Below are 26,566 nucleotides of genomic sequence, written 5' to 3' on the forward strand. Positions count from 1 at the left end.
ACGGCCTTGTGAGGGGATAAGATTGTGGATTGTTCCCAAAATAACAAGATGCATGTTCATTCCTCCAGGCTTCACTCCAGCACCGTAGCTGTAAACTGCTGTTTCACAATTCCTTCTCTTTCTATTCCTTTTCCCTTTTTGGATTGGCCAGTCATCGTTGACTGACATCCGTCAACTTCCAAGTAATCGAAGCTTTGGATGAAATAAGTTTACTTTTCGCTCAAGAAGTAAGTAATTGGCAACTTCTTATAATCGCATGCAATATTCTCAACTTTGAACAACACTTCAGATCCTTACACAAGGTGATCAATCCCGTAAATTGGGTTCTCGATCACATCAATTCCTAGTGATTTGCTAGGATGATCTCGCATTATTCCAGGAAGCTCTAGACCGAACTTGTTAAGAACTTCGGGCATATATGCTTTATGTGTACAAATAATGCAATAAATATTTAGTGTAAATAAATAAAAACACACCGTAAATGACCTTGGTATAGTAAAAAAATATAATATACTAAATTAATAGGGTTGTCTAAATTCCTCTTCGAAATTGGTATAATCAAAAGGGGTTGTCAATACACTACATGCAATATTCTCTAACCACTTCGAAATAGTTATTCAACACTACTTTACTTTTCATATTTATTAATCTCTTTTTTTTTTATATTAGAGATGTTACTTCTGTATTCTCTCGCAAAGATGTGACCCATTTTACATTTTTTTTTTTGTAAAAAAAAAGGAACAACTGGTGTCAAGTTACGATTATCCACAATTTTCGGGGACTGGGAAGACTCGTAGAGGCATTTTAGCCTCCACTTGACCATAAGTCTGACTTCCATACCAGTGCGCCATGTTACATAGATGTCTATCAAATCTGTCATTTTGAGTAGTTCACTCTTATTTTTAATTAGCGGATTATCCCTGTTAAAAAAGTCTTTTATGAATTTACTATGTTTTGGATTCAAACCCTCGTGTAGCTTAAACCATGCATGCAGTAGAGTGCTGATTCAGCTGAAGTTTCCTACCTAAAAAAAAAAACTTCTACTTTTGAACATTAGACACATTTTTAAACTTGCTCCAAACTGAAAGTGAAAAACAAAACTTCTAATTATGGATTTAATTAATTAATTAATTAGGGCAGCAATTAGTTAATATATATATATATATATTTTTTTTTTTGTCAAACGATAGATTTTTTTAGATTAATCACCGACGAGATTCAAACTCATAGCGTCACGCAAGAGCTCAACACCTTTTCACCACTATAGTAAAGAGCCACTTGCAAGTAATTAATATTATATAACTCGAGTTACTTTGTTAGGCTGTTCATTGGAGTGTGGAGAGATGTTGATGTTGTAGTCGCTCCCTCAGGCAATTTTAAGCAAAAGAAAAGATAGATACAGTACGCTATCCTTTTTATGTTACAGACGAATGAGAAACAGATTAAATAAAATCTTTCATTAAAAAACTGCTAGCTACAAACTACAAACTCCCTTTTCATTTGTAGAGGTGTTTCTAAACTTGTACGAGCATTTCTGTTAATTTCAATCAAACGTTTTAGGATTGTATTATTATATTTTTAAAAATCTAAATATATATTTTAATTTTATCAAAAGGGGTTGTCTAAATTGTTATGCAATAAGGTTCAAATATAATATACTACATTAATAGTGTAATCAAATGCTCACTCCGTAAATGACCTTGGTATAGTAAAAAATGCTCTACCAGAGCATTGTGTCAAGATTTCAGAGTGAGTCATTTGTCTACTATAACTCATATATATATTATCTCAACTTAACCACATACACAGACCTGCATTAAAAGATTTTAAAACAAAAAATCTTGGAGTTATTTACAAGAAAATCATTCATTTACAAGTAGCAATATATATAATGTCAAAGTTGTGATGTGGGATTGCATTTTTTAACAGAGCAATACATCACTTGCTCCAACTCCCTAATTAATCTTTAAAAACATAATTCCTTGATTCAAGTCCTAGAGAATGAAAAGCGCAACTAAATTGTAGAACTAAATCCAATGAATCACTTCTTCGTTCACTAAGGGAAGAAATTTTTTAGTGTACTGAAACATAGTCTGGTTTACCAAGTGTCATAATTAAGGTTCTAAAAGACGCTAAGAGTTAGTCGGGCAGCAAACTAGGGCCTATTGCGTAGGCGGCAAGGTGGGGCCTAAGCGGACTAAGCGGACTAAGCGGATTTAAGTAAATTTATTATATACTCGTATAAATAAGTGTCTGCTTATATTAAAAGATATATAATTGCGAATAGAATATATAAATTGTAAAATAGAATTACATATAAATTATAAAGTTTTAGAACATAATGAAAACACGGGAAGCAAGCATATAATGAGTGTTCATCTAAGTATTCAACAAGTCTCTCTTACAATTTATTAAAAAAATAAATTGCAATATGAGAGTTATCTATTTTCTATTTAAGTGAGAGTCATGACCTAGGTGGGTCTAAGCTGAATAGGCCTGCCTAAGCATGTCGATGTGTTATTTCTTAATTTTCAAATGTCTAGGGATTAATCGGAAGGGTGGCCAGTGCCTAATGCCTAAGTGGGGCCAAGGCAGTGCTAGACGGGGTATAGGTGAGAATTTTAGAATAGAAGTCATAATATAAGTGATAATAAGTTTTTTTTTGTTTTTTTCCTAGTGTACGTCTATTCATTTGGATTATGACATTGGTGTGTTGTGTTTCGTATACATTGAAAAATATTTGCACAAAGTGTGGGGTGATTATCCTTTCAGGACCTTTATCCAAAAGGATCCTTGTTTTTTGGTAAAAATAAGAACTAGTTGTGGGGCTCACTTCACATAGAACGAACGATACAAGCTATCTATTTTTCAAGTTTCACTGTATAAATCATCATTCCAAAACATTAGCCAAATTGGAAACGGTTGAAATATCTAATCGAGTTTAAAGAAATTGATAAACATTATGTCCTAAGAAACATTGTAATTTCATTATGACAATCAAATGAACAAATGGTTTCGGATTATATTGATTTTTTTATTATAAAAATTATCTATAAATGAAGACTTAAAAAATAAACAATTCAGATAGTTGAGTCTTACAACTTATTTTTATCAATAAAATGGGGATCCTTTAGATGGGGAGGGTCTGTTGCCTTTATGATGAAGCCAACTTTTTAGTGTATGCAAAATGCCAACCAATCTGGTTGCTTGTTCGTTCCAAATTTCAAATTCCAAATTCCAAATTCCAAATTCCAAGATAGATGATAGGAGAAAGCCACACCGCATTATAAAGTGTGTGGTCCCGCCCATCAAATTTGCACACCACAATCTCAATGCCCTTCCACCTCCACCGTCCACGTCATCATCCTCTCTCCTCGTAAACCCCAAAAGATACTTGTGCCACTCGCTGAGGGTAGCCAAAACTTTTACCCGCCAAGTTTAAACAAACAGCTGCCAACAACATTCTCATAACGACACGTCGTAAAGTTGTAACCGCGAGTACAAAACCCAACTTATATAGGTAGTGGTCGGTCACAACTTGCTTAGGTCTGCTGGATATCACGACCACTGCCTAATTGACACGTGGAGCTTCTGGTTCTACTGCCTCTTTTGTTAATTCCACGACGAGAAGTGAATTTACAGACGATTTAAGGGAGAGAAAGAGAGAGTTTTAGAGAGAGCAAGCAATGGAAAGGTATGAGATAGAGAAGGATATTGGGTCTGGGAATTTTGGGGTTGCGAAGCTGGTGAAGGACAAATGGAGTGGCGAGCGCTTTGCCATCAAGTTTATTGAGAGAGGCCAGAAGGTGATTAATTATTTATTAATTTTCTGCATATTTCAACTATTTTTTCAAGTTTTAATCAGTGTCTTTGTTTTCCCAGGTGGGATTTTATCAGTTTGTTCGTTTTTATGAACTTGGTTTGTGTTAAATCCAACTGGGTTTGTGTGTGTTTTATAGATTGATGAGCATGTACAGAGGGAGATTATGAACCACAGGTCCTTGAAGCATCCAAATATAATAAGATTTAAAGAGGTATGTTAATTTCTTATTTGTGAAATTGTATTGGAATTAACCTCTGCGGTGGGAATAAATGGTTAATTGCAACTTGCAAGTTATGTTGGTGGTGTGTGCAGCTTGAAAAATTATTAGAGAATAATCAGACTACTTTTTGTCTTTAACTTTTAATTCCACTTGATTTAAAGTAAATATTCGTGCTTATTTATCACCTTTTTTTCCTCTCAATTCCTCTGCGTAACTATTTGTTATTAATTTCTAGGGTTCAGCATGTTTGAAAGCAAACGGGAATTTTCTAATCTGTACGTATTTTGATTTGTTTACTAATTATCAATTAATTTTTGCAGGTGTTGTTGACACCAAACGATTTAGCAATTGTGATGGAATATGCAGCTGGAGGTGAACTTTTCGAAAGAATATGCAATGCTGGTCGATTCAGTGAGGACGAAGCAAGATATTTCTTTCAACAGCTCATATCAGGAGTCAGCTATTGTCATTCAATGGTAAAACCCTCAACCCACCAAAATCATGATATGATTTGTGATTCTTCCAGCTTATGATATTATTTTTTTTCTTGTCTTGCAGCAAATTTGCCACAGAGATCTTAAATTGGAGAACACTCTTCTGGATGGAAGCTCAGCCCCGCGTCTCAAAATTTGCGACTTTGGTTATTCCAAGGCAATTTACCAGTTAATTGACTGCAATTCGTATAGTGAATTTCTATTTCATATGGTAATTACTTTTCTTCTGCATCTTATAGTCATCTGTGTTGCATTCCCAACCGAAATCAACTGTTGGAACACCGGCATACATTGCACCGGAAGTCCTGTCAAGAAAAGGGTATGATGGCAAGGTAACGTTTTATCCAAGGCTGGTTTGTTTTCATCTTCTGTTGGTCTTGTCCTCGTCATTTTTGACCAACTATTTGGTCACCTAACTAACATCCATGTTTTCTCACTCATTTTTTTATCCTTTGAGAATCTTAGATTGCGGATGTTTGGTCATGTGGGGTTACCTTGTATGTCATGCTTGTTGGTGCTTATCCCTTTGAAGATCCAGAAGATCCAAAAAATTTCAGAAAAACACTTCAGGTACATGTATATCCTTGTGCTACTTGTACCGTTTTTGTTTCGCCTATTGCCATGCCTTTCGATGTTGTTGCCTAACAACTATAATTTGATAATGGCTTATTGCAGAGGATTCTTAGTGTCCACTATTCAATTCCGGCCTATGTACGTGTTTCCATGGAGTGCAGACATCTGCTTTCTCGAATCTTCGTTGCTAACCCAGAAAAGGTATTATTCCTTGCACTCACAATCACTGGTATGTATGTCATTAATTGTCAGTCGTGGATGTACGCATACTGCTGACAACCCTGCCTAAAATGACAGAAAACCTACTGTAACTTTGTTCGAGTCTTTATACTTTAATGCCCTTTTTTTTATTCGCCTAGAATGGCTATCGTTGTGCACGACATAATTGTCAATTGTTGATGTGTGTAGATGGCTCACAACCGTGCTTAGAAAGAAAATCCTTTGTCACTTTTTTTAGTCTTTATACTTTATACCCTTTGTTTTGCTTCTCTAACAACGGTTGTCGTTATACACACGTGGTTGATTGTCAATCGTTGTATTTGGTGCAGAGAATAACTATCCCGGAAATAAAGCAGCATCCGTGGTTTCTAAAAAACATCCCAGTAGAATTCATGGAAGAAATTGGCCTCCCAAACAATGACCACAATTATGAATCATCATCCCAAAGCAATGAAGAAATATTGGCAATAATTCAAGAAGCTAGAAAACCTGCTGTGAACGGCACCAAATATGGGGGACATTTACTTGGGAGCATGGATCTTGATGAGATAGACGACGCTGAAATAGATGATATAGAGACAAGTGGTGATTTTGTTTGTGCGTTATGAGTTTTAAGTTTATATCGAGATTTTCCATTATGTCCGATGTATCCTTTACACGAGCATAGTGGGATTTTCGGTTCAAATCATATATACAACTTTTTGCACTCTGTAGCTGCAGGGAGGCCAAATGCCATTTCCAGAAAGTGGTTGGAGTTGGAGATAAGGCCTTTTTTTCATGTGGTGTATTGGGGAATCAAACTGTCTCTTTAAAGAGTGATGTTTATTTTCCCTTGCTTGGAGTTTGCTGTCTAGGTCAATGGTGTGAAATGGCATTTCCATTGTAGGGGGACCTTATGGCCGTTGCTTCTTAGGTTTGTAATTTGCAAATTCTTATAATGCTCATCTGCTTTTTATATATGGAATCATAGCTAGATTAAGACAATGATTTGTAGTTCAAGTGTTTAAAATCGTTTATTCTTGCACCCGAAGTCTCGTGTTTGAATCTCCCTCCCTCAAAATTATGTGGGCTTGTGACATAAGCCTACATGTATGTTATAATTACCACTCTACCAACCTGATCTGCAAAAGATTAGGATGAGGATTTTCAGGATCCTATTCGTTCATCGTACATTATGCTGTCAGCTTTCATTAATTATTGTTTGTGTTTAATTTTAAATAAAAACGTAATAATAATTTCTGGCCGCACAATGTATGGTGAACAGATAGGATGAAGGATTCCTAGAACTCTCACAAAAAGGATGGATCCAAATAAAAAAATTAGGACAATAATGCATTATAATTTAATTAAGGACTACGTAAGTAAACGCATAATATCAATCTTGAAGATATATATGTTGTTAGTGGACAAGCACCATACGTCCATTATACTGTTGCAAGTCCAATGGTTAGTCGCTCGTGGTAAATTGGAGAAGGTTGATTGAAGAAGCTGCTTAATTAATTATTGGCCGCACAAACATTCTTTAATTATTTGCATTTATCGTATAGGGGTTGGTTTGAGGTTGCTGTGTTTTTTTATAAATTGTTTCTGTTGTCCGTTAAGAATAATCATTTGTAAAATAAAGCAGATTAGCATTTGATAAACTGTATGTTTAAAGTGTTGTAGATATAAAAACTAATGTAAGGTAAAAGTGATATAATCTATATGTATAGAGTGAACGCCCCAAAACGCTGAAGCATTCAAAATACCATAAATTGCCTCTCAAGAATTTCAAAAAAAGTGATGTTATTCTCATTTCAATGTCTTATCTTCCCATCCACATTTTATTGGATTTTTTAATTTCAAATTGTCCATGTGTTAAAAAAAAGTTGGGTTCCATGCTCAGTCCACCTTAAACCTTAATTCATCTTTCCATCTCCTTTCATTAAAAAAAAAAAATAAAAAAATAAAAAAAATAAGAAACACACAATGGATTTAGAAGATGACTTTTTCATTGAAGAAGTGGAAGATGATGCTTATATGAAAGAGGTAAAAGATTATGTTTCCATTGAAGAGGTAAAAAATAATAATTTTTTGTGTGGATCATTTGATTTGCCGCATCATATATTTGAATTCGTTGTCGTCCTTTTGAATTTGGATACCTATGTGGTTTTCCATTTGAATTTCCATACTTACGAATTCAAGATCAGCAAAAAGAATTTGGCCAACATATCCTTATTTTTATTACTTGTTGGAATCATGAATGGCAACATATGCTGAGAAACACAAAGCTAATGAAAATCTTTAAGCAAATCAAACAATCCCTTCCTTTTTTGTTGTTTCATTTTACATGTGCATTTTAAAACACTTGGAATGAATGTGCAGCACCGGGCACGAGAGCCAGTTGAAACACCACGTCCTTGCACGTAGTTTCGAGGAGGATCTAACTTTCAATTCTCTTGCTTCTGGATCCTTGCATGTACTTCTGAGCTGTCTCTCCACTCTGAAGAAGCTCGTGCAAATTGTTCTTTGCAGGTAGATGAATCTGCAAACAATTTAGCATCTAACATATAGTGAACTCTACTAGTGAATTTACCACAAATAAGGTATGATTTTACTTGACTACGTAATTGATTTATTTATACTCTTGTATGTTTATGTATATGTGAAATTTTGGGACATAGTTATTTAAGAATAGAGAGGAATTAATACAATGGGCTCGAGAAGTTGGGTAGGTCAATGGTTTTGTTATTGTGACATTACGATTTGATTGAGGCGGAAAAGGCAACATGAACCCTAGACTTACATTGGGTTGTGAAAGGAATGGACAATATATAAGCTGAATTAGCAAAATAAAAATAAAGGATGAGGATGGAAGGACTTCAAGAACGAAAAAGTGTGGATGCCCGTTTCAATTAAAGGGTAAAAGGCTAGCAACTGATGATGATTGGAAATTGATAGTAATTAATGGAGTGTATAATCACATAGTAGCAGACCATTTTAAGGGCATTCATTTGATGGTAGACTATCATCAAAGGAGAATTTGTTGTTGACTGATCTGTCTAAATATATAATGCACGTCAATGTTTGAGGCTTTTGGAGAAAAGGTGGGAGGTCTCAAATGCAACAATTAAAGAGTAAGTTGTCTGAGCAAGATGTGGTAATTGATGGACATTGCAGTTTCAGAGCAATTGCGTCATTGTTGGAGTATAATGAGAATGGATGGATACAAGTGAAAAAAGATTTATTAGAGTTAGAGACTTACTCAAGTTGCTACTCCAAGCTATATGAGTTTTAAAATATGGTTCATGAATTGAGATTTTTTGAAACTCATGTGAACATTGACCAGTGGATGACTATGCCAGACATGGGCCATAATTTTGCATTATGTGGAATTTATCCACCTATCAGATTACAATCCTTACCCGTCTGTGTTTTGATTGGATATGATTTGTATCCACACCTATGTTATATGTACTTTGTGACGCCAAGGAAACTATTTGTACTCTTGTGTTATAAAAAGGGCATTGGCTTCATAGTTTTACGTAGTTTCTGGATATGGATTTTTTGAGTGAGAGGCATATCGTGTGTAGCTACTTATGTGTGCTTTTAGCTAACAATGGCTTTGTCAATTTCTAGACTTGCTTCACTTTTCGTGTGCTCGGCTTTTTTTTCTTTCGAACAACAGTTTGTATTCTTTGCTATTTTACCTCTAATGTATCTAGATTATGACCATTAAATTCTTTTATCATGCAGTCGTGCATTCTGAGACAAGAGGATCTCTCAAGAAGTCAATGGTGATTCACTGGGCGATGTATGGTTACTTTCTGATTCTTTTATGCCCCTTTTGCAAGATTTCAAGTTCTATTCTTTTGACAATAAAATACTTATTAGTGTTTTTTTTTCTTTTTCTTCTTTTGATAGGAGTTCAGGGGCTATGTATTTAAAATTATGGGTGGCTGTGACAAGCAAGGCTTTCTTATGAAGAAAGGAGTGTTAACTCAGGGTCGTGTGAGAGGCCTTTTGCTTCACAGAGGTATGTTATAATCTACCCATTGGTCTGTGAGAGGGAGAGGGAGACCCTTGCTAATTGATTGAAAAGTCTTGTTGTTTCCTCTATATTGCTAATTTGTAGACCTCTTGGTTTCAACTTTTGGGCAATGTAACTGATTGGTGTATATTGTTTGTTTAGGAACCCCGTGCTTCCGTGGGTATGGAAGGAGGAATGGGTAACGAAGAAGGAAGTCTGTTCGTGGATGCATTGTCAGTCCAGACCTCTCTATTCTGAACTTGGTTGTTGTTAAGAAAGGTGACTCTGAACTCCCCGGGCTGACTGATGTTGAAAAGCCAAGAACGAGGGGTCCAAAGAGGGCATCAAAGATCCGGAAGTTATTTAACCTCACCAAGGAAGATGACGTTAGGAAGTATGTCAACACCTACCGCAGAACATTCACAAACAAAAAGGGTGGGTTTTTTTTAGTCTGTTTATAAATTTGGCTTCACTCAACAGAATAAAAGTTACTTGGAGAGAATATTACACACTAGGCAGTGATAGAGTTTCCATATTTAATATTAGTTCAAAATGAGCCACTATTTTATTTCTAAGTGCTCTATAATTTTTTATGGTTTTCAGGCAAAGAGACTAGCAAAGCTCCCAAAATTCAGAGACTGGTTACTCCTTTGACTTTACAAAGGAAGCGAGCAAGGATTGTAGAGAAGAAGAAAAGAGTGGCAAAGGCAAAGTCAGAGGCAGCAGAGTACCAAAAGCTCCTTGCTTCCAGGTTGAAGGAGCAGCGAGAGCGCCGTAGTGAGAGCTTAGTCAAGAGGAGATCAAGACTCTCTGGTGCTTCCAAGCCATCTATTACTGTTTAGATCTCTGAGCATGTGAGGCTTTCATCAATGAGTCAGAGCCTTAAGTAGTTCACAATAGATGTCGAACATGTTGAAGTGGTTCACATTTCAGATATTGTTTGCAATATTCATATTTGATTGTCGGTGTTTGACATCTCTCTCGGTGTTTCTCAGTCCTCTATTGTGCAATCCCACTTGGTTATTATTCTCCATAGCGTGAGATGAGAGGACTGTAAAGTTAGATAACATATGCACCTTATTCATTTTTTAAAGTTGATCGAAGCTGGGAACCCCTAGCTGCATTTCCATATAGATTATCGTCGGCCTCTTCAGCCACCGTTGAATTTTGAAAAATGAGTAGTGGCCGAGAAAAAGATTGCCGTTTAAGAAAGGGTTATCAAATGGACCCTTAGGTCATCTCCACCCAAACAAGGGCCAAAGGGTTATGTTTAGTCTTATAGTCCTATAAGAAATTAATATTTTAATGAACAGTGTGAAATCATATTTAATATCATCTCTAACTGAGGGGGTTAAAGGGTCATAGGCCAAACATAATTGTTTGACAAAAAATCATCTCCAACCGAGGGGGCTAAAGGGTCATAGGCCAAATATAATTTATTATTTTAATTGAATTAATATGGTTACTTAAATTAAACTGCTATATTAAAATAAGGTTTTCGAACATATTTTGAGTGCCACTTATCGCCAAATGAATAAGCTTCCGGATTTTTTTCTCTTTATATAATTTAAAAAAAAAATTGGATAGGATTTCGAGTGATACGTGTTACTAACGTGAGTAACTCTCCAGATTTCTTGTCGAGGTGTGATCTCAATAATATTTCAGATAGGATTTCGAGTGACATGTGTCACTAACGTGAGTAACTCTTCAGATTTCTTATCTTTATGTAATCTCAATAATTTTTCGGATAGGATTTCAAATAACATGTGTCGCTAAAGTGAGTAACTCTCCAAATTTCTTATCTTTATGTAATCTTAATAATTTTTCTGATATGATTTTGAGTGTCACGTGTCGAGATGTAATTGGATGTGCAAATTTTAGATAGGTTTCTTATCTACGTCACACTTCTTATCTTCAGCTTCCAATGTTAATAAATAGGGTGATATTGGGGTAGAATTCACACACCTTCATCTTTGCCCTCTCTAATATCTCTTTCAATTCAAGTTTGCAATGAATTCCAACTTTGGATCCTCTTTGCATTCTAATTGGAGGTCCTTATCCAATTCCGAATTGGAAGATAAATAGGCGCATATGAGACAAAAAGATGAGGAGTCCGATGAAGAAGATGAAGCATGGCACAAATGGCACAACACAACATATATGGCAGCAATGGATGGGGTCATGGCGTGTCAGGAAACTAAGGAACAACCTCAATGGGATGGCTCTGTTGCTGGTCACTCTTACAAACCACGAAATAGAGAGATGATGCATGAAACTCTGATGAACAACTACTTCAACTCCAACTCCGTGTACATAGAAGAGGATTTCAGATGTCGTTTCCGGATGAGGCGTCATGTCTTCGAGCGTTTACTTCATGATGTCTAACATGTCAATCCATACTTTCGATAGAAGATGGATTAAGCAGGCCGCCCTAGTTTCTCACCTCATCAAAAGGTTACTATTGCACTCTGAATTCTGGCTTATGCCTCCTTAGCTGATGTGATGGATGATACATATGGTATGTTTGAGTCTACATGTCTTGATAATCTTGCTGAATTCTGTCACACAGTTGTTCAGATTTACAAAGAGGAGTACCTTCGTGAACCAAATCAAGTAGATCTGGAGAGGCTCATTCGCAAAGCTGAAGACTGTGGCTTTCCGAGCATGATAAGGTCATTAGATTGCATGCATTGGTAGTGGAAGAACTGTCCCACCAGATGGCAAGGAAGATTTAGTGGAAGATTGAGAAAGCCAATTTTTGTGTTAGAGGCGGTTGCCTCGTTTAACACATGGATCTGACATGCTTTCTTTAGAGTCCTAGGATCCCAAATTGACGTTACAATACTTGGACGTTCACCCTTCTTTAATAACCCGACGGAGAGTAAATCACCTCAACTTGACTACTACATTAACGGGTGTCAGTACATTATGAGGTATTACTTGGCAGATAACATTTACCCAAAGTGGGTGACACTTGTCCAAGCAATTGCAAACCCTGTGGATGATGCCCAAAGGTGGTTTATCTTACACCAAAAGGCATACCGGAAAGATGTTGAGAGAGCTTTTGGTATTCTACAAGCACAGTGGAAGATCATTAAGGAACCGACAAGAGGGTGGAGTCGAGATAAATTGAACTCCATCATGGTGTCGTGCATCATATTACACAACATAATTATGGAGCATGAGCGAGATGGCTATATTGATGGAGAGTCTGATGACAACCAAGATGATTTAAATAGGTCAAGAAGGGCTCGTGCGAAAATATATGATGTGCTTAATTTGCCTTTGGATCCAAGAACTGGTAATATCTCTTTAAATGAGTACATGAGGTGCCACATGATGATACGTTCACATGCCACAAACAGGTACCTACAATAGGATCTTGTTGCACATCTTTGCGCCAAAAGAACCAAGAGATAGGCGTTTCAGTTTTATTTTGTTTAATGTTGTTTAAGTTTGAATAACTCCCCCAAGTAGTATTAGGGTGGAGATTGTGTTGTTTAATGTTGTTTACTGTTGTGAAGAATTGAAATAAAATGAGGTAGTATGGAAGTATGAATGACTTAGGTATTTATAGGGAAAAAATGGATCTTTTGATATAGGCGCCTTAGTTTTGAATTTTGTAGATCAAACATCCATGTCTTTTAGTGATTTGATTAAACTTTTTTCTTTTTTTTTTGTCATAGTTTTGGTGCTATATGCACATTATATTGTATCAAATTTCCTATAATCTAGCCTTTTGATTACACTCTCCTCTGTTAGAGATAATTGTAAAAAAAAGTTGGTTAGATTCAATTTATTTTCACAATAATGCTACAATTTAGCAATAATTATCTACGATTTAAGATATTTTCTTTCCAAAATAGTTTAAAATATTTTTAAATCCCCCCAAATCAAGCGTATCGAAATAAGTTTTTCTTTTAGTACGTTAAGAGAAAATAGGATTGAGAATAATATAAACGTACAATACACAATGTGTACAAAATAAAATGTACCAAAATAAAAATAATGTATCAATATTAACAATATGTATCAAATCAAACGTACCAAAATTACAAATAAACGTACCAATTAATGATTTTTGTAAATTCAAACATACCCACAGATAAAATATACGTAATGTATTGTACCTAATAATAATTCGTCAACAACCATACTTAAAAAAATAGCAATATATATATATATATATATATATAATTTCACAAAAAAATTGACACACCCTGACCGAAATCAAGGCGTGACCACTACCAATCGACTCCTAAGCTCGAAAGGAGTCCAAAAACACCTACATTGATCACGATCCGTGCCAGAAATAGGTGGATGGGAATTTATCCGTACACTTTGACAGAAATGGAAGAAAGTTTGAGAGAGAAGAGAGAGAGAGGTCCACGGATGTGTGTGTGTGTGGGTGTGAGACCCTCGAAAACCCAAGATCCCAGTTCGAGGTATTGTTCATGCATACGTAAATACGAAGGTTTTAGAGGATTCTAAGGTTATAGTGAGCTTTAAGACACTCTCACGAAGCTTGGAGAAACATTTTGGAAGAAATTGGACGTCGGGAAGCCCAGGTTCAATGAGTTGCAGGTTTGGCCGAAATATCGAGGTTTCTCCAACGAGATTCCATGAATTTCAGAGTTTGAAAGTGGTAAGGTTTTGTTCTACTTGTTGTAAGCTTTATTTTGGTACAAATTTCATGAAATTTGGATGAAAAACGATTGAGATATAAAGGTTTAAAGTTTTTCCTAGTTTTTGGTGACGGCGACAGAGTCCGACGACTAGCTGGAGAAGAAAGGGGAATATTCCTTTAATCTTAACGGAATATTCATCACGGTAGTTAACGGCGTCAGGTTAGTTTTAACGGAATATGCTTGCTTTTGGACGAAATATTCCCTAACGCCGTTAGGGTTTCCACCTGTGTGCCAGGTGATAGGAGCATATTTAGGCGACTTACTTAGCTTGTTTTCGTGCATCTATGTTGTTAATTCATAATTGTTTTAGTAGTTTAAGCCATTTTCGTGTGTTTTTAGGTTCATATGGCTAAGGAAGCAAAAAGATGCATTTTGGAGCAAAATTGGGCTTGGAATGGATAGCATATGCTTGGAGCCAAAGTGTTGGACGAATTTGAAAGCCTTGTATGCACTTTGGACATAAAACAAAGGGCCTAGCCCAATCAAACAATCCTTTGAGCCATGCAAAACCTCTAGCCCAATCAACAACCCTTAGCCACATGCATTCACATGCATCACAACCCCAAAACCATCAAGAAACACCATTCACACACACATGCACTTACTCTTTCATCATTGCACCACCATTCACACACACATGCACTTAATCCTTCATCATTACACCACCTTCTCCATCTTTATTCCACATGCATTCATCATAATTCACCCTAGCTACCACCATTCACACACACATGCACTTACTCTTTCATCATTGCACCACCAATTCAACACATGCATTTCCACCTTCCTACTTCATCATTTCATCCACATGCACTCTCAATCATAACAACCACATTCACTCTTAAACAATCACCCACATATTCTCCCATTCCCCCTATAAAAACCCATGCATTCATACACAAAAATCACATCTCATTTTCATACACAACACATCACAAACACATCCAATCTTCCCTCATTGCCGTGAGCTACCATTCCCTTATAATCCAAACACCATTCCTCATCCATTTCCATAATTCCCCAATCCATTCAACACACCAACAACATCCCTTAGACCTTGTGCTACGACGAAGAGGAAGATAAGAGGGCCTAAACGTTCATACAATTCAAGTTTGAGTTGTTGGAATGTTTAGGTGTTTCTTTGATTCTCTTTGTTTTGTACCATGAGGAACTTCCTCTCGGCTTCTTTCCATTAGATACACTCTCCCATTTCTTAAAGGATTTCGACATCAGTTTTGCTTCAAGGGTTCTTTCTTCTTAATCCTATGTTCACTCATGTTATATATTTTTATGTCAAACCTTTTGTAAACATGAAGTGTAACTAATCTCTCTCTAGGGATTCGATGTAGCCTTGCAAGATTGCCATGTAGTTAATTCGGAATTCTCATTTAATCTATCTATTTCTTGTTTCATTCTCCGATTTAATTGTGACTTGGTGTGTTGATTTTAATGCTTGATCATCATTTGAATTAACCACAGGTTGTTTAGCCAAGATTAAAGCACACATCATGCATAATCTTGGTAGATATGTGAATGAATGAAGGGAATGTTTTGCAAACATCCTGCCGAGTGTTCCCTTTGGTTTTGTGAAAGTTTCTTGTGCACTACATAGTCTTGATTAGGAACCAAAGTTGCACATCACAATTAGGCTCATGATTAGAGACATTTGATCAAATCCACACATCATATGGCTGATCATATCTAAGTGAAACAAACCCAAGAAATAAGTAGAGGGATGAGTATAATCTGACTTAACAAGCATGGACTTGGCTTAGCAATGGTGAAATCGAATCTCTAGCTTCATCTCCATTTGTGCTATCTCTTTTTATTAGCTGTTGATTCATTCATTTTGTGTTTACTTCATTTCCTTATGCTTTAATTTACAATCTGTCATTTAGTTTAATCAAAACCTAAATCCCCCTTTACCTTATTGTTCAATTTAGTTAGAAATCAATTTAGTTTATGCTTTAAAGCATTTTGAGTCTTTGGTTTGTCTTAGTGTTTTAAAGTTTAGTTTTGCATTCTTTGAGTCTAGTATAGTGTTTTAGATTGTGTTTTTAGCGTTTTTGAGTCAAATCCAAGTGATTAACAATCCCTCCTAATCCCCGGTCCAGAACGATCCCTACTTACATACTTACTACAATTGTCAAAAAGAGGGTTTAATTTGTGTGCGTATAATTCTCGCATCACCAGGCACGTGCCTGTGCGTGGCCGGCGCGTGGTAGCGCGTGGGTGGTTAGAAAATTATTTTAAAAATATGGGGATGGTCGTGAGGTTGAGTAGATCACGTTTCAAACACCCTATTTGAGCATTGTTTGAGAAGTTATTACCTAGTTTTCGTTTTGTGGTTTAAATTGACGTTTTTATAGTTGTTTCGCATATAGGTGAGACCTATCCTGAAGACGAGCGCAGTCACTTAAGGCTCAGGGGTTGCAACCCTTCCACATACCAGTGAGTGGGCTTTTGGTTTTCCGTATATACCTATATACTTGAGAATTTTTCCCAGAAAATGAAATTGAATGTCTATATGTTTTAAAATGCCATGCAAAGTGTCTGCCTATTTATTTATGCATTAGTAGTTGCATATATGTATGTTTGGTGCTACGAACACACACACACAGGTAAGTGCCAGGTAAGTTATAGTTTACGGTTGTGAATTAGTGGTTATGTGAGATGCATTGAGAGCTCATAAACCTGCACCCCAGTGTTAGTGCTCCCGCCCAGGGTTAGGCACAGTCCTTCACGTGATGTTCACCTCCAGTACCACACGCTCATCTTGGTTCCAAGTTAGGTGCACAGTCCTGTCATACAGACCACTATAGGTGGTTCCGACTCGTAGGTGACCCGCGATTATTTGCACAGTCTTCACGTGATCGTAGCACTTGAGCGTATTTATTTACACCCAGTCCTATCGTATAGACCACGTTAGGTGGATCCGACTCGTGTGCAGGTATAGTTGTTGAGATGTGGATTTGAGCTCTAGATTCAGCCGTACAGGTCACGTTAGGTGACTCTGGCTGATATATCATTTGCATTGATTGTCATTACCTGGGTTACTTGCATCTTATGTTGAGATATTCGATATGGCATATTTACGAATGTTGTTATTCTGAGCATGATTTCGATATATATATATATATATATATATATATATATATATATTCTATTTTCTGGAAAATTATACAGGTTTTACGTAGAGGGGTTAGAACTTTAGAGAATGAAATGATTTTGAAAAGCTTTGTTTTTGCCCACTCACACTTTCTATTTTGCGCCCCTCCAGGTTTTAGGTAGAAGCGCTTTGGTGGATCACGAGGACTTTGACGGTGGTTCTGACATAACATCACAAATGTAGGATCACCTTTGGGTGTTGTGCAATTAGTATTCATCCTACTGGACTGCACTTCGGCTTTTTGTGCTCTGATTATGTTTATCACACTTAGCCTTACACTAGCGTATTACTTTAACTAGTTTATCTAGTAGTTTGGTTTTTATTTATTCGTAATTGTTTTATTAATTATACTTCCGCACTGTGCACATGGCTACGTCACTTTCACATGACGGCCAACACGTCTTGATTTTGGTGGGGGTGTGTCAAAATTTGAAAAAATTACACAAAGTTTTTATGCCGATCACCAGCTATTTGAAAAAGAAAAAACAATTTGGAAAAAGAAATAATATTAAATGTTTGCATAACAAAAAAAAAAAAAAAAAAAATTGTGATCGAAAAAACATATTTGGAAGAAGATAAAATATAGTTTAATTACTAATATCTCCACTAAATGAGAAAAAATGCATCTTGTAGATAAAAAGATAAATTGAAAAATTATTTTAATTTTAAAAAATAGAGGTGACTATTGGTCAAAACACTTTAATCAAATTTTAAAAAGGCATAGATATTTAATCTAAATGATATAGAAAAGCTGACATCATGCTGATGCTAGGTAGCCTTTGCAATTCAAATGTTTGGGCCGGGACGAGCTAGTTGGCTGGTTGGAATGGGCCAACTGATTGGCTTGATTTCAAATTTTTGGCCCGGTGGGGCTCACAAGCCATTTGACCTATCCCTCGGTTGGAGACCGTTTTCGTGTCATTTCGAGCTATTTTTAGCCCTATGACCCTTTGGTCAGATCGGTTGGAGATGACCTTAATTATTTTTTGGTATTGTGTTATTTTGCGTCTGTGATGTGCAATTCTATTGACATTTACAAATGGAATTCATCAAAGAAACGGTCGAGCAAGGAATATGTGAATGTTGCTTTCCGCACAATGAAGAAAAGCAAGGCCTTGTCTTCAATAGTTTGGAATTAGTCCGGAAAATATACGGTGAAGATTGAATAAAAATTTATAGGGTGAAGATTGAAGAAAAATTTCTTAGCTATGCCGTTCATTTCTCGGGCTTCTTAGTAGTGCTAGACTATTGAAGTCATTCTTTCTTGGCTACATAGCATCAATAATTTGAATTATTCATTCTTTAGTATGATATTATGGTAATCTTTCTAAAAAATCATTTAATTTGGAGAACGTTTACCACTAACATCCACTCATGATTAATTATCAACTTGTTTGACTAAATGGCTTCAAAATCAAATGAAATTGTCTCAAAATTAAATAAAATTTTGTAGAGACGATGTTTAGATCAAAATTAAACAAAATTTTATAGAGACGATGTTTAGAGGATAATAAAGGAAATGAGTTGACTAAACGGTTTCAAAATCAAATGAGTCGGTTTCAAAATTAAATGAAATTTTCTAGAGATGATGTTCAGATTATTATGTTTGTATAGTGAATTGATGTCTATGTCGGCATACAAAAAGGAATGACCCCTTACCTGTGAGAATTCAACCAATGTCAAAGACAAAATAGCAAAATTTAATTCATTGATGGCATTTAAACAAACAATTGTCTCAATTGTTCATGTCTTCATGCAAACGTTACCATTTCTTCAATGCTTTTTCATGTGTTGGCACTGGCAGGACGATGACTATTAACCACCCTGCAATTTCTTCTCACCTCCCCAGGCTGCTCAACCTGCAAATCACCCATCTTTATCATCCCTTCCACAAAGGCCTTGAAAAACTCTTCTTGATCACTGCTAAACTGCTCCACAAATCCCCTCGTTTCTGGAAATGTGAAAAGCGTTTGATCCGAATTGAGAAACCCTCTCCTGAAAACCAAGTCCTTGAAGTACTGGTTGTCGAACACTACAGGTGTAGCATCTAGGTCTCCGGTGATGTTTTGGTCCACGTTTAACGGGCAAAGCTTGTTTAGCTTTTCTCTGAACTTTGGTTCAATGGCAGGGTCTGGCCGGCCAGTGCCGGATTGATTGTACAAACGAAACATGATGGAAAAACACCGAGCTTGGCCAATGGAATGCGAACCCGAAAGTGCAACGAGATCTTTGACCGAAAGATTAAATTTGGTAAACAGGTCAATGAGGAAGGTTGCATTAGCTCTTGGACTTGGCATAACGTTGTCTGAGGCTTCTTGGCTGGCTGATAAGCTATCCAATCTTCCTAACTTCACTCCCCAATCAGGCCCGCCAGTCTTATTAACACAAAATTATGTCACTACATCTTTATAGATTGTCAATTATATAAGCGGGGTTTTAAACATTCCTAAGAAATTTATAAAATCGAGCGTTAGTACTATTTGATGTGTAATTGGAAAAAAGAATGTAATACCAGAGCAACAGCATCTCTAGAGGCCATGATTATGATGTCTGCGCAAGAAACGACTCCCGGACAGACCTTCTCCAAGGCTTCTTTCGCTTCATCGACAACCTCATAAGATCTCAATGAGTTTATGTTTGCAAGGGCTAGTTTTTCCCCAAGCATGGTTGGTGTGTCATCAAGTAACATAGAAGCATCACAACCCTACAGGATATATGTATGTTAAATCGATCAAAAGAGAATATACTGTCTGTATATGTAGTTTTTACTTACATTGACAAAGCAATCATGGAATTGGAAGCGCATGACAGAGGCAAGGCTCCGGGGCTCTCTGATCAAAGCCTCTTTCATGACATCTCGAACCATAGATTCAGCCTGCGGGCATGTTTCAGAGTAATAATGAGGCCGGAGTTGCGCGACGGCCCCGATTATTATGTACTGAAGGAGGAAGAGAGAAAAGAGGGAAGTCATTGAAGTTTTGAGACAATCTCTAGTAGGCAGGTTTGTGTTTGAGTTGTTTCAGTTTGGAGTCTTCTATGGGGCTTTTAAAACATGTTGGATGCCTCATTTGCATGTATAGAAAAAGAGAAATAATTAAGGGTGGTGCTATTAACACACTTATTTTTTGGCGGTTCGTTCAGAATGAATTGAAGAAAATCAATAAACAAAAATTAACAATAGTGTGTAAGAAGTAAAAAAATATGTGTGAATAGCACTACCCACATTTAAAACACATTTTTTATCTCTTTCTACACACCTTACTTTATTTGAGTCAGCAAATTGAACAAATCGAGAAAAATTAATAGCCACAATTAAATGGGTGTGGTGTAAAAAACAACGTACAAAACATGTCTAGATAAAGTGTATGTGAAACGTTCTTTCCTATTTCCTATTTCCTATTTTGGTTTTACTTGCGCTCTCTATTTATATTTCTCTACCCCTTCAAAAGAGGGGGAATAATATTGTCATAATGTATGTGTTATTTGCACTCTATAGACATTGTGCAAAAGTAGGTTACGATATCTCCAAATAAAAAAAAATCAAAAGTTACAAATATAAAATTATATTTGACTCCAAGTTATACCATCTCTAAAGTATACAAAGTCATATTTTGTAACCTTCAATTTTTTTTTATCCTTGTGCATTAGGGAGGAAGTGTGTCAAATATAACTTTTGTATCTTCTAAGGTGGGGCTCCCACGTTGTCTACAATTTTATTTCAACTTGTAAAAGGGAGATTTTAAGTTTAAATCTCGTGAATGATAATTTTGATACCAATTTATTCTTCCATCCGCTTAATATACATATATCGTTGCATATAACTTCCAAATTCTATATAACTCTAATTTTTTCCGGTGTATTGGATATAGATTTTGTCAAATTTAAAGTAAAATATAATTCTTTATAGATACATTAGAGAGAGTCTTACACATTGCCCTCCCCTTATCGAGTTCAAAACGGTTGAATTTCTTTGAAGTTACACTATAATAAGAGGTTGAATTAGATGGGTGATTTGACTAATTTTCAAAGATGTTATACATTAATCCATTGCTGTTGCTTTTACCAAATCCCATTACAAGCCGACTAGCCTTCATGCAAGCACTCACACGTGTGCAGAAGGTATTTTTTTAATCATGGCTTACTATGCACGATGTGACAGCCCGTTCCGAAATTTTTTAAAACGTACGTGTGAAAGGACGATTTTGCCCCTAGTGTGATTTTTACGTTGTGTGGTTGTTTTGAGCTTGGTGTGGCTGGTTGTGGACCACACACATTCCCACACACACACCCTCACCATTCCCTGCCCTGCACCCCCCTGTCCCGAGCCCCCTCTCTCCCATTTTCCCCTCTATTTGTACGGACATACCTAGAAACCATCCAAATCTTTACAGATCGAAGAAACAAAGTACATATCCATGCTCATGAGGTCCGTAGAAGTTCAACCATACCCATTTCAGGTAAGGATACCTTCGTTTTCACGTCGAACTCGGGATACTCGATTTTTGTCACTGTTCATGCACACGTAAATTCTTATGTTTTTGGGAATTTCAAGCTTGTAGGAAGCTTGGTGAGGTCCTTAGGAGGCTCGGGGTGGTTCATTTAAAGGTTTTGGACATCGGGATCGTGAGTTTCGAGGTTGGCGGGAGTTGGTGGTGTTTTCCCGGCGAGATTTCATGGATTTTAGCACTTGAAAGTGGTATGAACTTGTTCCTCTCGTTATAAGCTTCAATTTGGTACCAATTTTGTGAAATTTGGTTGAAAAACGAAGAAGATATTACGATTTGAAGTTTTCCCGATTTTCCGGCGCCGGCAATGGTGCCGGAGCCTTGCCGGAGAAGACGACGGAATATTCCGTCAGTTTGGACGGAATATTCCTAACGGCGTTAACGGATTCCGTTAAAGTTACCGGAATATTCCTGACGGCGTTAACTGACGCGTTAGCGTGCCTGCGCGTGGCTGGCGCGTGGGGGCGCGTGCGACGGTGAAATTTTTTTCTAAAAATATGGGGATGTTCCTGAGATTGAGTAGATCACGTTGGTGTATTCATACACCCCATTTGAGCATTGTATGAGAAGTTATTTCATAAGGTTGGTTATGTGTTCTAAAATTAACGTTTTTATAGTTGTTTCGCATATAGGTGATACCTATCCCAAAGACGAGCGTGGTCACTCGAGGCAAGGGGCTTACGACCCTTCCACATACCAGTGAGTGGGCTTTTGGTTTTCCGTATATACCTATATACTTATACTTTTCCCAGAAAGGGATATGGAACGTTTATTCGTTTATATGCCATGCATTATATTGCCGTTTGTTTATGCATTGTTAGTTGCATATATATATATATATATATATATATATATATATATATATATATACATGTATGTTTGGTGCTGCGGACGCACAGGTAAGTGCCAGGTGAGTATGATTTATGTTTATGTTTAGTAGTGTTTTGAGATGCACATAGAGAGCTCACAACCTGCACCCCCGGTGTTAGTGCTCCTACGCAGAGTTGGGCACAGTCTTTCACGTGATGTTCACCTCCCGCACCACACGCTCATCTTGGATCCAAGTTAGGTGCACAGTCTTGTCGTACAGACCACTTTAGGTGGTTCCGACTCGTAGGTGACCCGCGATTAGTCGCTCAGCCTTCACGTGATCGTAGCACTTGAGCGTACTTATATTACACCCAGGCTTGTCGTACAGACCACTTTAGGTGGTTCCGACTCGTGTGCAGGTCTAGTTAGTGAGATGGAGATTTGGGCTCTAGATTCAGCCGTACAGGTCACGTTAGGTGACTCCGGCTGACAGATTATATGGCATTGATGTGTTGTTACTTGAGCACTTGCATTTTACTTCGAGGTTTTGGCATAGCATATTTTCCGAGCATGATTTATATATATGTATATTCTATTTTCTGGGAAGTATACAGGTTTTACGGCGAGGGATTAGAACTTGTTTATGAAATGGTTTTTGAAAAGCTTTGTTTTTGCCCACTCACACTTTTGTTTTGCGCCCCTCCAGGTTCTAGTTGGCTAGCACATTTGGTGGTTTCCCTGAGGATTTCCCTGGCATATCTGACAGACTATTACCAGTGTGGGCCCACCTTTGGGTGTGCTTTTGTAGTGTCGTTTTCTCCCGGACTGCATTAGGTATTCGTGCTCTGAACTTTATTTTCACACTTACGCTTGCACATGTATGTTATTACTTTGTGTAAAGCTGGATTTTATTTATTCGTACTACTTTTATTATTATCTTATTAGCTTCCGCACTGTGCACATGGTTACGTCACTTCCACGTGACGGCCAACATGCCCTGGTCTCGATCGGGGTGTGTCACACGATTTACACATTTTAAGTGTATTTATATGTGTAAATTGACAAAAAGAAAAGTCAAATATTTGAAGTAAATGAATAATCTTAGATCATGCTAGAAGAAACCCCTCATAAACTAATTAAAGAAGCTAAATTTACATAATAAAATCAGCATCTATAGAATTTACATTAAGAATAGAGAAAATTATTTAATAAACAATTGATTGAATCACATTATTGCTAGCACATTGTGAGGCTAAACCCACCCCTCCCCCTTAGTGTAGATAATATTGTTTGTTTAAAAAAAAATCATTTGACAATTAATTTAATCACATTATTATCCGCGTGAGAAATACCTTTTTTATAACAGGCATTACATGCCTCTTAAGATGTTTTGAATGTGTTTAAAATAGAGAAAATAATATTTAATAAACAACAGATTGAACCACATTATTGTTAGCCCATTGTAAGGTTAAGCCCACCCCCTCCCCCTTAGTGTAGATAAAATTGTTTGTTAAAATATAAAAAAAAACAATCATTTGAGAACTTATTTAATCACATTATTATCCACGTGCAAATGACCTTTTTTTTTATAATCGGCATTACACACCTCTTAAGATGCTTTGAACGTGTTTAAAAATAGAGACATTGAATCACATTATTGCTAGCCTATTGTGAGATACTAATTGTGACAACCCGTCCCTAATTTTATGACTTTATACATTTTAAAATAGTGATTTGACGAAAATGCCCTAGAGGCGAGATTGATCACTTTCGTTGACCGTTTTTTCGTGACTAGTGTGAGTTGTTATTTTATCATATTCTTGAAATACTTGACGGTATGAACGTGTATGCACAAGTGGAATCGAATTTGGAGTTACGATAGAGATTTTATGGACTTACGAACGCGAAGGGCAATTTGGTAATTTTCTATTTAGAGATATTTTGGGGCTTGTTTTGTGAGCCACATAGGGCCCACACCCCTTTCTTTCCCTCTCTTCCGTGTCTCCCAATCCTCATAAATCCCATTTTTTCTCAACTCTCTATTCATTTTCTGCCACCTCATCTATATTTCCCTCATTTCACTCTCTCTCATCTCTCTCTTTCTACAAGTGCAGAGAGCCCATGCCACACCGTACCACCCACGCCGGAACGACAAGCATCACCACATCACCTCGTCACTCCGGCGATCCCTTTGACCACTAAACCACTACCACAATATCAGCTACCAACCTCAATTCGAGAACTGAGCTATATGGGCGTGTACAGATCGAGGAGTTTGTATCTGTTTGATTTTTCCGGTGAGTTTCTTCTGTCCACGACCAAGGTAACCTTCGAGACTCCTCAAACCTTTCTTATAGCTCGATCTAATCCTACTTAACTCTGAATGTCATCTTGGTAAAGCTGGGAATGCATAACCACGTCGGGGAAGAACTTCCCAGATTTTCCAACGGCTTTTGAGCCGTTTTCTTGCTAACTTCGGCCATGGCTGAGGAAACTAAAGGTATATTCCAATTCCTTGTCCTTTGAACTTCCATTTGATATGTTAAAGGGCTAGGTTTAGTGAAGATTTTGTGTGGTCGAAGTTGGGATTTATCCTGGAGGTTGCAGTGGCAACTGGCCGGAGAAGAAGAAGGAAATACAAAAAAAAAAAAAGAGAAAGGAAGCCCTGATCCACGACCCGGATCCGAATCCGAACCCGAGATTCAGCCCGGCCCATCTTTGAATTGGGCTTGGAATATTCCTTGTGTTGATTTTTTCAGAATTTTCTCGAAAACCCTCCTAGGCTAATTTTGACACCCCGAGTCTGTTTTTAACATCTATTTAGTGAAATTCCAAAGTTTTAATGTAGTTGACCGGCTCAGCATCTCAGTTGACTTTTTAGGGTTGATTGTTGACTTTTTACAAAATTTGCCCAGAACCTCTCTTAGCGTAATTCGATGCTCTGATTCCAAATCTACACTCTGTTTTCCCAAATTTAGTCGTTTTAGTTGAGTTTTACTAACGGGCCCCAATATTATGCTTAGGTGCGATTACCATCGGAGACTTCAGCTATCCTAGTTTGAATGGCTGCAACCTCGTAAGTATCTGTGAGTGGATCTTTTCTTTTATAATATATATATATATATATATATATTAGTTTCCATTTATAAATTTGATAAATAGTTTTGTACGTTAGCCCTAGATTAGGGTGGCGTGTATAAAAATTAACGTATTGACGGAATTCATGCAATCATACTACATCCTACGAAATACACAGGTATGTATACTAGTATGAATGCTTTAATGGTATTTACGGTTATGAATAGTATTTCATTGACTAGGGTTATTGAATTATCGAATTATGGATTTACCATTGCATTATGATATTTGCGTTATCTGTTCATCGTTGATGCACCTGTGTTAGCACTCGCTCGGGCCAGAGCCAGTCTTTCATATGTATGTTCACATCACACCGTATGCTCACTTTGGATCCATTGTAGGTGCCAGTCCTGTTCTAGATTGTTATAGGCAATTAGGACTCGTATGTGATGCGTGCAGTGCCAGCTTCACGTGATTGTAGTACTAGAGCGTAAATCATTATTACACCCAGTCCTGTTCATGTCAGAATACCTCTGCATGAACTCGTGTGTTAGCATATGTCGATGAGCACTGGATGTGATATATTTATTTCTGCAAGATATTGTGATTACTAGAAGTTATATGCTTATTTACAAATTTGTGACATATTGAAGTCTTGAGATATTGCAGGCTACGGTAAGTATTTCATACTATACGTAGTACGTATATTTTGGAAACTATAATTGTTTTACGGTGAGGGGTTATAATGTTTTGAAAAAGGTTTTTTATAAAACTTTATTTTTAGGCCCACTCACCCTTGTTTTTCGCCCTTCCAGGTTGTAGTGTTGAGCTTTCGTGTTGACGAGGATTTTTGGCAAATCTTGGTATAGGTGGTTACCTTTGATGGTATAATTCTCATCCTACTTCACTGTACTTTACTTATGCTCTGACATCACGTGTGAATTGGGTTCATTCCCACTCATTAGCGTACTCTTACTT

The 26,566-nt window shown here is 36.9% G+C and overlaps 3 protein-coding genes and 1 pseudogene across 4 annotated transcripts; 3 read left to right on the forward strand and 1 right to left on the reverse strand.

Annotated features, from left to right (window-relative positions):
• The first annotated feature begins 3,544 nt into the window (after positions 1-3,544).
• Positions 3,545-6,313, forward strand: LOC137720008 (serine/threonine-protein kinase SAPK2). The gene is made up of 8 exons (XM_068458997.2): positions 3,545-3,806; positions 3,960-4,034; positions 4,364-4,519; positions 4,602-4,694; positions 4,777-4,869; positions 5,003-5,107; positions 5,213-5,311; positions 5,659-6,313. The coding sequence occupies exons 1-8, from the start codon at positions 3,687-3,689 to the stop codon at positions 5,935-5,937; spliced, it is 1,020 nt and encodes a 339-aa protein (XP_068315098.2). The 5' UTR covers positions 3,545-3,686; the 3' UTR covers positions 5,938-6,313.
• A 2,940-nt stretch (positions 6,314-9,253) lies between these two features.
• Positions 9,254-10,313, forward strand: LOC137719872 (small ribosomal subunit protein eS6-like; annotated as a pseudogene). Its single transcript, XR_015955078.1, has 3 exons — positions 9,254-9,344; positions 9,501-9,773; positions 9,942-10,313. The product of XR_015955078.1 is annotated as a small ribosomal subunit protein eS6-like (transcript).
• Positions 10,314-11,429: 1,116 nt separating this feature from the next.
• On the forward strand, positions 11,430-12,716 carry LOC137719873 (uncharacterized). The gene is made up of 3 exons (XM_068458870.2): positions 11,430-11,703; positions 11,833-12,010; positions 12,152-12,716. The coding sequence occupies exons 1-3, from the start codon at positions 11,430-11,432 to the stop codon at positions 12,714-12,716; spliced, it is 1,017 nt and encodes a 338-aa protein (XP_068314971.2).
• A 6,054-nt stretch (positions 12,717-18,770) lies between these two features.
• On the reverse strand, positions 18,771-20,210 carry LOC137719436 (peroxidase 17). Its single transcript, XM_068458473.2, has 3 exons — positions 19,969-20,210; positions 19,708-19,899; positions 18,771-19,570 (listed from the first exon to the last, which is right to left on the reverse strand). The coding sequence occupies exons 1-3, from the start codon at positions 20,164-20,166 to the stop codon at positions 18,980-18,982; spliced, it is 981 nt and encodes a 326-aa protein (XP_068314574.2). The 5' UTR covers positions 20,167-20,210; the 3' UTR covers positions 18,771-18,979.
• Positions 20,211-26,566: the final 6,356 nt, after the last annotated feature.

The sequence above is a fragment of the Pyrus communis genome, chromosome 1 (genome assembly GCF_041283825.1).
Source record: "Pyrus communis isolate YQ-2024b chromosome 1, ASM4128382v1, whole genome shotgun sequence".
Classification (NCBI taxonomy): domain Eukaryota; kingdom Viridiplantae; phylum Streptophyta; class Magnoliopsida; order Rosales; family Rosaceae; genus Pyrus; species Pyrus communis.